This window comes from Saccopteryx bilineata, chromosome 1 (genome assembly GCF_036850765.1).
Source record: "Saccopteryx bilineata isolate mSacBil1 chromosome 1, mSacBil1_pri_phased_curated, whole genome shotgun sequence".
NCBI classification, from domain to species: Eukaryota; Metazoa; Chordata; class Mammalia; order Chiroptera; family Emballonuridae; genus Saccopteryx; species Saccopteryx bilineata.
The window spans coordinates 151967933-151982405 of NC_089490.1; the positions used below are offsets into that span (position 1 = coordinate 151967933).

Here is a 14473-nt window from a genome sequence, read left to right on the forward strand (position 1 = left end):
ATGAAGCAGGCCAAAAGCACCAAGGAATGAATGCCATGGGACCAGCCCTCAAATCCATGATAAATGAGTATTGGTATGTAAATGCCCCACTGCTCTTGGCCTTTGAAAGACTGTGATAGTTAATTTTATATGTTAGCTGGACTAGGCTAAGCAATGTCCAAATAGCTGGGGAAACATTCCTGAGTCTGTTTGTGAAGGTGTTTCTGGAAGATATTAGCAATTGAATCAGTAGATGAGTAATGAAGATTCCCTTCATGCATGAGGGTGGGTATCATTCAATCTACAAAAGGCCTGAATAGAGCAAAAAGGTTAAAGAAGGGCAAATCCACTTTTTCTTCTTGAGCTGAGAAACCATCTTTTTTACCCTTGTGGACATCAGCAATTATGGTTCCAATAAAATGGGCCAAAAACAGATGATGGGCCAGAGTTGGCCTAAGAACTGTAGTTAGCCAACTTCTGCCCATTTTGAAATGTGAAGGGTGATGTCAAAGAAATGGCGTCGTGAGGAGCACTACTGATACCTCTCCCCAAAATTCAACAAGTTCTTCAACCAGTGACAGAAAAATCTATCCTTGGAGCATCTGGAAGTCCCACATACAGAACACGAAGGTATGATCGAGTGAAATATTGACTATATAATCAACCCTGTAGGAAATAAGATGGAGAAAGGAACACTCCACCTTCCTCACTAACCTGAGCAAAGGCTGCTTTCACTTGAACTGAGATAGAGTGAGGGCTGAGGGTGTGGAGGGAGCTGGGCTGCGGCACAGACATCCAAGCCAAGGAAGGAGTGTGCCTGCAGCAACTCAGCCCACACAAGCTAACACCCGCACCGGACCGGCAAAAACGGGCAAGTGGCAGCTGCCATTAGCCCGTTATCCTGGTTGAGGAGTGCGGTACTGTGTGAGAGGTTCCTCCTAGCGCCCCAGGAGCAGGTGCCTATGTTCCTGGACAGAGGGGCAGGGTCAGATGCCTTTGCATGGGCTGTGACCAGAGTCTCAGTGTGGTCCCTGCACCCTGAACAGCGGCTCGCGTGCAGGGAGTGCGTGAAAGCGAACTTCCCTACCTCTGAACTTCTCCCGGCGGGCGGGGCACCTCACCCAGCCATTCAGGCTAACATCCCGGGGAAGAAAAAATACGGAAGCAATGGGGAGGGGGCGTGTGAGCAGCTTGCAGTCTGTCTCTGGAGAATATCTTCGGATCCAATCACTGAAATTAGCTTAACCCACAGTCTGCTCACCTACCAACTGACCTACACGGCTCTAACTGACAAGATCTCTCTCAGTTCAGCGATCTAAGACAAGAGGCGTGATATTTTTTAGGGCCTCTTGCTATGCACGTAGGGGTGGGGGCAACTTCCTGTCAGCCGATACAGGGTGAAAAACACACTCCCACAGAACAAACCTCAGAGAACAATGCAGTAGTTAGACAGGCTAGGCTGTAGGTTTTTTAACAAGGAAGAAGCCTGTAGAAAGCAATACCATGGAATTCCAGGGCAAATTTAACTAGATATATCTGGGGAACTGAACAGAAGAAGTCAACACGCCCCCTTACCTGATTAAGCTGGTGGCTCTGATTGGCAGAGCTTTCATACTCAGGGCTATACGTTAAAAAGAGGGACTTGGGCCCTGGCCGGTTGGCTCAGTGGTAGAGCGTCGGCCTGGCATGCAGGAGTCCTGGGTTCGATTCCCAGCCAGGGCACACAGGAGAAGCACCCATCTGCTTCTCCACTCCTCCCCCTCTCCTTCCTCTCTGTCTCTCTCTTCCTCTCCTGCAGCCAAGGCTCCACTGGAGCAAAGTTGGCCCAGGTGCTGAGGATGGCTTCATGGCTTCTGCCTCAGGTGCTAGAATGGCTCTGGTCACAACAGAGCAACGCCCCAGATGAGCAGAGCATCACACCCTGGTGGGCATGCCGGGCGGATCCTGGTCGGGCGCATGTGGGAGTCTGTTTGACTGCCTCCCCATTTCCAACTTCAGAAAAATACAAAAAAAAAAAAAAAAAAGAGGGACTTGGCAGCTTTTAAGATCTCCTGTTCTGCAGGCAGCGACTATGGCATCTTCTTTCCAGCCAAAACAGGTTACACAGTGCAAAAAGCCTGGAGAGAGTGGTCCCACAGAATGCTGAGGCATACTGGACATACCTGGAGGCTTATAGAAAGGCACCTTGGGACTCAAATTTTTTCTTTGTGGCATTTTGGGTGCTTTTTACTTCGCTTTTTAACTCATTAGCATTCCCCCCAACCTCAGCTCTCCATTCTATCTAATGTTTGCTCCCTCCACTTAATACAATAGTAATTTTTTTCTCTTTCCTGTTTTCCTCTAATCCCTCTCATTATATCTCTCAGCCTACCATCACTTACAAGCAAATCATTTTATTCTTGTCCCAAATTTTTTCCTTTTTTGCATTTTGTGGGTCCCTACCTCCTTTTTTGCCTCTTTATCACTTCTCCCCAACTCAGGTCCTCTGTTATAGGTAGTTCTTGTTCCATTTAGCACAATATAATTCACAGTTTATCATGATATCTTCTCAAGGAGGAGGGGAGAGAAGAAAAAAAATAATAATAAATTTTCTTTTTTTCCCATTTTTTTCTTTTTCTTTTTTTACTTTTTATTCTTTATTAATTCTCAGTGTTATCAACAAAACCACCCTCAGATGCCATTAAGGAAAAGGAAATTGAATATCATGGATACAAAAGACAGAGATGTAGCACACATAGATGAGGAAAAATCAATGGGGAAAAAATTTAATATATTGGAAACCTTGGAGCTAAGTGACAGAGAATTTAAAATAGAAATCCTAAAAATACTCAGGGATATACAAGAAAACACAGAAAGGCAATTTAGGGAGCTCAAAAAACAACTCAACAAATACAAAGAATATATTACCAAGAAAACTGAAATAATAAAAACAAATCAAACAGAGATGAAAAACTCAATTCATGAACTGAAAAATGAGGTAACAAGCTTAGCTAATAGAACAAGCCAGATAGAAGGTAGGATTAGAATCATAGAAGACAAGCAACTTGAGGCACAACAGAGAGAAAAAGAGAGAGAGAAAGACGAAAAAATTTTAAAAAATGAGAAAGCCCTACAGCAGGCATCGCCAAACTATGGTCCGTAGGCCACATGCAGCCCCCTCAGGCCATTTATCCAGCCCCCTGCCACACTTCCAGAAGGGGTATCTCTTTCATTGGTGGTCAGTGAGAGGAGCACTGTATGTGGCGGCCCTCCAACAGTCTGAGGGACAGTGAACTGGCCCCCTGTGTAAAAAGTTTGGGGACCCCTGCCCTACAGGAACTGTCTGACTCCATCAAAAAGATTAATATAAGAATAATAGGTATATCAGAAGGAGAAGAGACAGAAAATTGAATGGAGAACATATTCAAAAAAATAATAGATGAGAACTTCCCAAGTCTGTAAAAAGAACTAAAGCCTCAAACTCAAGAAGCAAACAGAACACTGAGTTTTCTTAACCACAACAAACCTACACTAAGGCACATCATAATGAAAATGGTACAAACCAATGACAAAGAAAAAATTATCAAGGTAGCGAGGGAAAAGAAGAATACAACATATAAAGGAAGGCCTATTAGATTATCATCGGATTTCTCAGCAGAAACTCTATAAGCTAGAAGAGAGTGGACTCCAATATTTAAAGTTTTGAAAGAGAAAAACTTTCAGCCAAGAATATTATACCCATCAAAGCTATCCTTCAAATATGAAGGAGAAATAAAAACATTCACAGATACAGAAAAGATGGGGGAATTTATCATCAGAAAACCCACACTCCAGGAAATATTAAGGGAGTTTTTACAACTAGACACAAAGAGCAAAACAAAACAAAACCACAAGTAAAAGCTCCACGAAAAACACAATAACACCAAATTTAAACTGTGACAACAAAAACAAAAAAAGGGGGGGAGAGGACAGAGATTAACAGTAGCAAAGGACGATGGAGTACAGAAGTACTCATAAGATAGTGTACTACAATGAACATGGAAGGTACCCTTTTCATTACTTAATGGTAACCACCCCTGAAAAAACCACCACAGAATCACATGACTTAAAAAAGGTAGCAACAGAGAAAAGAAGTATGGAATACAACCAAACAAAAACAAATGATAGAAAAACAAAAGAGAACAATCAAATAAGATAAAAAACTAAGAGAAAGCAATTTATATAATGGCAATAGGGAACCAACAAGTGTCAATAATTACACTAAATGTAAATGGATTAAACCCACCAATAAAAAGACATAGACTAGCAGAATGGATTAAAAAAGAAAATCCAACTATATGCTGCCTACAAGAAACACATCTAAGCAACAAGGATAAAAACAAATTCAAAGTGAAAGGCTGGAAAACAATACTCCAAGCAAACAACACCCAAAAAAAAGCAGGCGTAGCAATACTCATATCTAATAATGCTGACTACAAGACAGCAAAAGTAATCAGAGACAAAAATGGTCATTTCACAATGATTAAGGGGACACTGAATCAAGAAGACATAGCAATTCTTAATATATATGCACCAAACCAAGGAGCACCAAAATATATAAGACAGCTACTTATTGACCTAAAAAACAAAAACTGACAAAAATATAATCATACTTGGAGACCTCAATATACCGCTGATGGCTCTAGATTGTTCATCCAAACAGAAAATCAATAAAGATATATTGGCCTTAAACAAAACACTAGAGCACCTGGATATGATAGACATCTACAGGACACTTCATCCCAAAGCGACAGAGTATACATTTTTCTCTAGTGTACATGGAACATTCTCAAGAATTGACCATATGTCAGGCCACAAAAATAACATCAGCATAATTCAGAAAAATTGAAATTGTACCAAGCATATTTTCTAATCATAAAGCCTTGAAACTAGTATTCAACTGCAAAAAAAGAGGAAAAAAACACCCACAAAAATGTGGAAACTAAACAATATATTTTTAAAAAATGAATGGGTCAAAGAAGAAATAAGCGCAGAGATCAAAAAATATATACAGACAAATAAAAACGACATATCAGAATCTCTGGGATGCAGGAAAAGCAGTAATAAGAGGGAAGTTCATATCACTTCAGGCCTATATGAACAAACAAAAGAGAGCCCAAGTAAACCACTTAACTTCACACCTTAAGGAACCAGAAAAAGGAGAACAAAGACAACCCAAAACCAACCAAGAAAGAAAATAATAAAAATCAGAGCAGAAATAAATGAAATAGAGAACAGAAAAACTATAGAAAAAATTAATAAAACAAGGAGCTAGTTCTTTGAAAAGATCAACAAAATTGACAAATCCTTGGCAAGACTCACCAAAGGAAAAAAAAAAGGACTCATATAAACAAAATCCAAAATGAAAGAGGAGAAATCATCACAGACATCATAGAGATACAAAGAATTATTGTATTATTGTATTATTTCATAGAATACTACAAAAAATTATATGCCACAAAATTCAACAATCTAGAAGAAATGGATAAATTCCTAGAACAATATAACCTTCCTAGACTGAGTCATGAAGAAGCAGAAAGCCTAAACAGACCAATTAGCAGGGAGGAAATAGAAAAAACTATTAAAAACCTCCCTAAAAATAAAAGTCCAGGCCCAGACGGTTATACTAGTAAATTCTGTCAAACATTCAAAGAAGACTTGGTTCCTATTCTACTCAAAGTCTTCCAAAAAATTGAAGAAGAAGCAATACTTCCAAACACATTTTATGAGGCCAACATAACCCCCATATTGAAACCTGGCAAGGACAGCACAAAAAAAGAAAACTACAGGTCAATATCTCTAATGAATACAGATGCTAAAATACTAAACAAAATACTAGCAAATTGAATACAACAACATATTAAAAAAATAATACATCATGATCAAGTGAGATTCATCCCAGAATCTCAAGGATGGTTCAACATACATAAAACAGTTAACGTAATACACCATATCAACAAAACAAAGAACAAAAACCACATGATTTTATCAATAGATGCAGAAAGGCATTCGAAAAAATACAACACAGCTTTATGTTTAACATCACTCAATAGATTCTCAAGAAAGAAAATTAACAAAGAAACAACAGACTTAAAGGACATACTAGATCAACTTGATTTTATAGATATCTTTCACCCTAAAGCAGCAGAATACACATTCTTTTCAAGTGCTCATGGTACATTCTCTAGGATAAACCACATATTAGGGCACAAAAGCGGTCTCAACAAATTTAAGAAGATTGAAATCATATTGAGCACTTTCTCTGAACACAATGGCATAAAATTAGAAATCAACCACAACAGAAAAACTCAAAAATACTCAAACACTTGGAAACTAAATAGCATGTTATTAAATAATGAATGGGTTAAAATGAGATCAAGAAGAAATAAAAAATTCCTAGAAACAAATGATAATGAGCATACATCAACTCAAAATTTAGGCCCTGGCTGGTTGGCTTAGTGGTAGAGCGTCGGCCTGGCGTGCAGAGGACCCGGGTTCGATTCCCGGCCAGGGCACACAGGAGAGGCGCCCATCTGCCTCTCCACCCCTCCCCCTCTCCTTCCTCTCAGTCTCTCTCTTCCCCTCCCGCAGTGAGGCTCCATTGAAGCAAAGATGGCCTGGGCGCTGGGGATTGTTCCTTGACCTCTGCCCTAGGCACTAGAGTGGCTCTGGTTGCGGCAGAGTGATGTCCCAGAGGGGCAGAGCATCGCCCCCTGGTGGGCAGAGCGTCGCCCCCCTGGTGGGCATGCCAGGTGGATCCAGGTCGGGCGCATGTGGGAGTCTGTCTGACTGTCTCTCCCGGTTTCTAGCTTCAGAAAAATACAAAAAAAAATAAAAATAAAAATAAAAAATAAATTTATGGGACACAGCAAAAGCTGTCCTGAGAGAGAAGTTCATAACATTACAGGCATACCTTAAGAAGCTAGAAAAAGCTCAAATAAACAACTAAACCCTGCATCTAAAAGAACTAGAAAAAGAATAGCAAGTAAAGCCCAGAGCTAGTAAAAGGAAGGAAATAATAAAGATCAGAGTAGAAATAAATGACATAGAGGCTAAAGAAACAATACAGAGGATCAATGAAACCAGGAGCTGGTTCTTTGAAAAGGTAAACAAGATCAATGAACCTTTAACCAGACTCACCAAGAAAAAAGAGAGAAGACTCAAATAAATAAAATTAGAAATGAGAGTGGAGAAATAACAACTGACACCACAGAAATACAAAATATTGTAAGAAAATACTATGAAGAACTGTATGCCAAAAAAACTAGACAACCTAGATGAAATAGACAAATTCCTTGAAACATATAATCTTCCAAAAAATTAATCTGGAAGAAAACCTAAACAGACCAATTACAACAAATAAGATTAAAACAGTTATCAAAAAACTCCCAAAAAAGAAAAGTCCTGGGCCTGATGGCTTCACAAATGAATTCTACCAAATATTCAGAGAAGAACTAACTCCTATCCTTCTAAAGCTATTTCAAAAAATTCAAGAGAAAGGAAGACTTCCAAGCTTTTTTTATGAGGTGAGTATAATTCTGATTCCAAAACCAGACAAAGACAACACAAAGAAAGAAAATTATAGGCCAATATCCCTGATGAATTTAGATGCTAAAATCCTCAACAAAATATTAGCAAACCAGATCCAGCAATATATGGAAAAAATCATACACCATGATCAAGTGGGATTTATTCTGGGGAGGCAAAGCTGGTACAATATTTGCAAATCAATCAGTGTGATTCATTACATAAACAAAAGGAAGGAGAAAAACCACATGATAATTTTAATAGATGCAGAAAAAGCATTTGATAAAATCTAGCACCCATTCATGATCAAAACTCTCAGCCAAGTGGGAATACAGGGAACATACCTCAACATGATAAAGGCCATCTATGATGAACCCACAGCCAACATCAGACTCAATGGGCAAAAATTAAAAGCAATTCCCTTAAGATGAGGAACAAGGCAGGGGTGCCCCCTTTCACCACTCTTACTCAACATAGTTCTGGAAATCCTAGCCACAGCAATCAGACAAGAAAAAGAAATAAAAGGCATCCAAATTGAAAAAGAAGAAGTAAAAATTTCATTATTTTCAGATGATATGATATTGTATATAGAAAACCCTAAAGTCTCAGTCAGAAAACTACTGGTCCTGATAAATGAATTCAGCAAGGTGACAAAATATAAAATTAATACTCAGAAATCAAAGGCATTTTTATAAACTAACAATGAACTGTCAGAAAGAGAAATTAAGGAAGCAATCTGCTTCACCATTGCAACCAAAAAAATAAAGTACCTAGGAATAAATTTAACCAGGGAGATTAAAGACTTGTACTCAGAAAATTATAAAACATTGATAAAAGAAATCAGGGAAGATACAAACAAGTGGAAGCATATACCGTGCTCATGGTTAAGAAGAATAAACATCATTAAAATGTCTATATTACCCAAAGCAATTTATAAATTCAATGCAATACTGATTAAAATACCAATGACTTACTTCAAAGATATAGAACACATATTCTAAAAATGTTTATGGAACCAAAAGAGAACACAAATAGCCTCAGCAATCTTGAAAAGGAAGAATAAAGTGGGAGCTATCACATTTCCAGATATTAAGTTATACTACAAGGCCATTGTACTCAAAACAGCCTGGTACTGGCATAAGAACAGGCATATAGATCAATGGAACAGAACTCAGAACCCAGAAATAAACCCACACTTTTATGGACAACTGATATTTGACAAAGGAGGTAAGAGCATACATTGGAGTAAAGACAGCCTCTTCAACAAATGGTGTTGGGAAAATTGGACAGCTACCTGCAAAAAAATGAAACTAGACCACCAACTTATACCATTCACAAAAATAAGCTCAAAATGGATAAAAGACTTAAATGTAAGCCATAAAACCATATGCATCTTAGAAGAAAACATAGGCAGTAAGCTCTCTGACATCTCTCACAGCAATATATTTGCCGATTAATCTCCACAGGCAAGTGAAATAAAAGACAGGATAAACAAATGGGACTATATCAAACTAAAAAGCTTTTGCACAGCTAAAGGCAATAAGAACAGAATAAAAAGACAAACTACACAATGGGAGAATATATCAGACAATACGTCTGATAAGGGGTTAATAACCAAAATTTATAAAGGACTTGTAAAACTCAATTATAAGAAGACAAACAATCCAATCAAAAATGGGCAAAAGAAATGAATAGACACTTCTTCAAAGAGGACATACAGATGGCCAATAGGCATATGAAAAAATGCTCAATATCACTAATCATTAGAGAAATGCAAATTAAAACCACAATGAGATATCATCTCAGACCAGTCAGAATGACGCTCATCAACAAAACAACACAGAATAAGTACTGGTGAGGATGTGGAGAAAAGGGAACCCTCCTGCACTGCTGGTGGGAATGCAGACTGGTGCAGCCACTGTGGAAAACAGTATGGAAATTCCTCAAAAAATTAAAAATCGAACTGCCTTTTTGACCTAGCTATCCCACTTTTAGGAATGTACCCCAAAAACACCATAGCACTGTTTGAAAAGAAGAAATGCACCCCCATGTTTATGGCAGCATTGTTCACAATAGCAAAGATCTGGAAACACCCCAAGTTTCCATCAGTGGACGAGTGGATTAAAAAGCTTTGGTACATATATACTATGGAATACTACTCAGCCATAAGAAATGATGACCTCGGATCATTTACAATAACATGGATGGACCTTCATAACATTATATGGAGTGAAATCAGTAAATCAGAAAAAAACTAAGAACTATATGAACCCATGCATAGATGGGACATAAAAATGAGACTCAGAGACATGGACAAGAATGTGATGGTAACAGGGAGTGGGGTGGAGGGGTGGGGAGGGGGCGAGGAAGGAGAGGGAGGGAGTGGGGGGAGGGTAGGGGCACAAGGAAAACCAGATAGAAGGTGATGGCGGACGATTTGACTTTGAGTGAGGGGTATGCAGCATAATCAAAGGTCAAAATAATCTGGAGATGTTTTCTTGGAACATATGTACCCTGATTTATCAATGTCACTGCATTAAAATTAATAAAAATAAGAATAAAAAAATTTTAAATATAAATAAAAATAATAAAAATAAAAACTAACATTGTTCTCTGAGTCATTAATCCAGACTTTTTCTACGTTTTATCTTGCTAAGTCCTTACCAGAGCCCTATGTTGATGCTTGTTTTAGAGAAGAAGTTTAAAAAGGGGAAGTCACTTCAACAAAGTCCTACATAGCAAGTAGGATGAAGAGCTAATATTCAAGTGTAGATTGTGAGGCAAAGACACTGTCCACCAAAAATAAAAACCTCCCACCACCCTTCAATTAAATTTGTTCAAGAAATGACTTCCCAGCCAGAGACTACATTTCCCAGCATGCTTTGCAGCTAGGTGTGACCATGCGACAGAGATCTAGCCAATGGCACATGGGAGGAAGTGATATGCACCACTTCCTGAGGTGGCCCATATAAACCTCACTCATGGGACTCTGCCATGCTCTTTTCTCTTTCCAGTTGACTAAAATGAAAAGGACCCCAGAATGACCTTGGAAGCTGGGTATGGGACATAGAAGAACCTCCATCAGCCTGAGGTTAGAGGGTAGACATGCTTCACATCTGTTTGCTCACCCCTTACTGATACATTCAGGTAAAGTAAACTAATGATGTGATAAGCCAGGACATTTTGGAGTTCGTTTGTTACAACAGTCTGACTCTTAATGTCTCAATTGCTCAATGACCCCTCAGAAAGTATGAGTCTTGTCACAATTATACAGGAGGAGAGCTGAAGAGGACTCTTGCATTTTCCCCTGGTCTCTCCCCATTTTTCCTCAAGACAAGATGATAGATTTGATTATGATAACAAGGAAATTGGGTTAAATGACCTACCTCAGGCTCAGTTTGATCAATACCCGTGAGGAAGAGCAGGTGGGCCAGGAAGAGGCAGATGCAGAGCTGCAGGTGGAGGGAAGTGCTGGTGTTCTGGATTGGTTGGCACAAGAGGAAGGTGAGGGCTGCCAGGAGGAGGCACAGCAGAGACAGGCTCAGTCCCATGTAGGTGATCACAGTGAGGGCGGGATCTGCCTATAAGCCACCAAAAGAGGGACCCATTTTAGTTTCCAGCTCTGCAGTTGTGTTCCTGATGGAGAGTTAGATGGGCTTCCCAGGTCAGCCTCTCAAATGAGTGTCCAAACCCCTCTGAGACTTGCTATTACCATCTTCAAAGTGGAGACATACATAAGAGCACAGGGCTGTCGAAAAACAAAAACCACTAGATGGAAGCTGTCCAATAACAATATGTGAGCCACATGTGCAATTTAAATTTTCTAGTAACCAGCCTGACTTGTGGTGGCACAGTGGATGAAGCATCGACCTAGAATGCTGAGGTCACCAGTTTGAAACCCTGGGCTTGTCTGGCCAAGGCACATATGGGAGTTGATCCTCCCCCCCTTATCTCTCTCTCTCTCTCTCTCTCTCTCTCTCTCTCTCTCTCTCTCCCTCTCTCCCTCTTTCTATCTTCTCTCTAAAGTGAATAAAGTCTTAAAACAAAAAAAAAATTTCTAGTAACCATACTTTTAAAAATATATAAACAAGTCAAATTAATTTGATATTATTTAATGGTTCAAAATATCAGTTCAATGTGTTGAATATAATTAATATAATAATACAGCAGAAATATAATCAGTTCAAACTACAATCAGTGTAAAATAATTATGAACAAGATATTTGATATTCTTTTTCCCAGTCTTTGAAATCCAGTGTATATTTTACACTTACAGCACATCCCAATTCAGGTGCTCTATTTTTAATGGTGAAAGCAAAATGTCGTCCTACCAAAAAATAAAGTTGAGTTTAACAGGAAAATATTTTACACTGCTTTTTTTAATATTTCAATTACAATTGACCCTCAATATTATTTTATATTAGCTTCAGGTGTACATCATAATAGCTAGACCTTTTTTTTTTTTAAACATTTCTTTTTTTTTAATTTTATTTATTCATTTTAGAAAGGAGAGAGAGAGGGAGAGAGATAGAGAGGAGAGAGATAGAGATAGAGAGAGAAGGGGGGAGGAGCAGGAAGCATCAACTCCCATATGTGCCTTGACCAGGCAAGCCCAGGGTTTCAAACCGGCGACCTCAGCATTTCCAGGTCGACACTTTATCCACTGCACCACCACAGGCTAGACCTTTTTTAACTTACAGAGTGATCCCTCAATAATTCTAGTACCCACCTGCTACCATACATAGTTATTACAATATGATTGACTATATTCCCTATGCTGTACTATACTATCTGGTAGATTGCTTGCCTCCATTTTACTTAATTATTTTTCTGGGGATTTCTGTTCTTTCACATTTCTTTGTCTTCCAATTTTGACTGCCTCTCTGTGTTTGTTTCTATGCATTAGGTAGATCTTCTACATCTCCCAGTCTTGGAAGGGTGGCCTTACATAGTAGGGGTCCTCTGGGGTCCAGTGGTACAGTCTCTCTATTCTCCTGAGCTGCGTGCTCCAAGAGTGTCTCTTATGAGGGTTGTATGTGCACTCTTGTTGTAGCTGAGCCTTGATTGTTGTTGGAATGTCAGTGGATGGACTGACTCTCAGGACCACTGGCTGTGAGGATTGGCCATGACCACAGCATGTGAGCTGTTGTCTGGGAGCTAATCTTATGGAATGCAGTTTTCCCCAGCAAGGTCAGGTGCCTGCCAAGACCACTTTTTGGGAGTGCCTTTTGTGGAGCTAATCAGGTGGTGCTCTGTTGAAGTCTGAAGCCAGCCACCAGGTGTGTTGGTTTTGAGGGACTCTGATGCAGGCCAGTTTCAGATGCACATTCAGCCCAGGCTTCCTGTTAGGTGCTACAAAATGATCCATGGTTGGTAGCTGCTGTGCTGGGCTTGGGTAGACGTGGGAGAGATCATGCTGAGAATTTAGGCCAGCCTCCACCAGCACCAGACCTGGGGTGGGTCAGCAAAAGGCACAAACCATCTCAAGATCTGCCACCACCTGCTGGCTGCCTGTAATGCTCAGCCACCGAAGAACCTCGAGCGGTACTTGTTGGGTGAGGCTGGGTCCCAGGTAGTCACCAGGGTGGGGTAATTGGCATTCAGCCAGCTAATGTAGATTCAGATGTGGATGTATGGGGTGGGCTCAACACAGACAAGCTACCATCCTCCCAGCCCTTGCCCTGACACCACATAACTCAGTTTCTCCCTGTATGTCTCTGGTGGCCCCCAAGCCCCTCCCTTCGCTAGAGCCCACGGCAAGTGCCTGCAAGCGAGAGTTTGTGAGAGGATCCTTTAAAAGGACACCTGGGTTTCAAGCAGCCTCTGTCTGACCCCCATGGAGAGAATCCCTGCTGATTTTCACAACCCGTTGTATTATGGGCTCCTCTTCTCAATACTGGTGCTCTGGGTTGGGGAGCCCAGTGTGAGGTTGAGACCCCTAACTCTTCAGTGGGGACATCTGCAGCTAAGATATCCTTATGTATTCTCGACAATCACACATAGGTTTGGGGACAGCCCATTTCACATCTCTCTTCCTGCCAGTCTCGATGTGGCTTCTTTATTATAACCTTATTTATAGGATGTCTGTTCAGCCAGTCTTCAGATGGTTCTCTGGTTGGTTGCTCTGATATTCAGTTGTAAGCTCATTCCATGAGCACAGCATCCATCTACTCCAGTATCTTGACTTGTAACTCTACACTGCTTCTTAATTTAAATAAGTTAAATAAAATTAAAATTTTGTTCTTCAGTCACACTAGCCACATTTCATGTGCTCCAAAGCTACATGTATCTGGTGATCTTATTAGAAAACATAGCACTCAGAAGTAGTTTCGTAAACATTAGGCTTTGTCTGTCTGTCTTTTCCAGTGTCTAAAATAACATCTGACACATAGTTGGCACTCACATAGGAACTTGTTGAATGAATAAAATGAGGCCATGTGTTAATTATATAATAAAATAGTTGACATAATTAATAAATGGGAGCTAAAAACAAATAAGAGAAGAAGTTAGATGAATTTCTTTAAACCTCAGTTATCCTAGACATGGTTGGGAAATTCAGGAGGCTTTACTTTATCATTGGTGATAGTCAGTTGCCTCCTTCTGGTTTGACCAGGAAGGCTTAGCTGTAACTCTCCCTTGCAGAGGAACAGATGTTTTTGATCCCTGATTACCTTGGACTTTTCCACTAAAATGGCTGACAACCCAATTCCCAATGTCTAAGGGCTTCCTCTACTAACCTGAGATCACCCTGCCCATGCCTATGGAAGTATCAGAGAATTATGGTCCCCTGGATGTAGCTTCAACTAATGGCTGAAGAGAGGTGGTGTATAAATACCCTCAGCTCTCTCAGTCAAAATAAACTACACTGACCTCCGGAGTTCTCCAGAGGGAAGTAGGCTCGTTATCCATACTGGTTGCTGGCTTGATAATGCTCTCTGCATGGCTTCTG

At 40.0% G+C, this 14473-nt stretch overlaps 1 protein-coding gene across 3 annotated transcripts in view; it reads right to left on the reverse strand.

The window, feature by feature from the left end:
• ADGRE1 (adhesion G protein-coupled receptor E1) overlaps positions 1 to 14473 on the reverse strand; it is an 84200-nt gene that overhangs the window by 11663 nt on the left and 58064 nt on the right. For all 3 annotated transcript variants that reach the window (XM_066253362.1, XM_066253360.1, XM_066253359.1), the window contains one exon: positions 10911 to 11105. In XM_066253362.1, coding sequence (XP_066109459.1) covers positions 10911 to 11105 — 195 coding nt within the window. The remainder of the gene's footprint in view (positions 1 to 10910; positions 11106 to 14473) is intronic.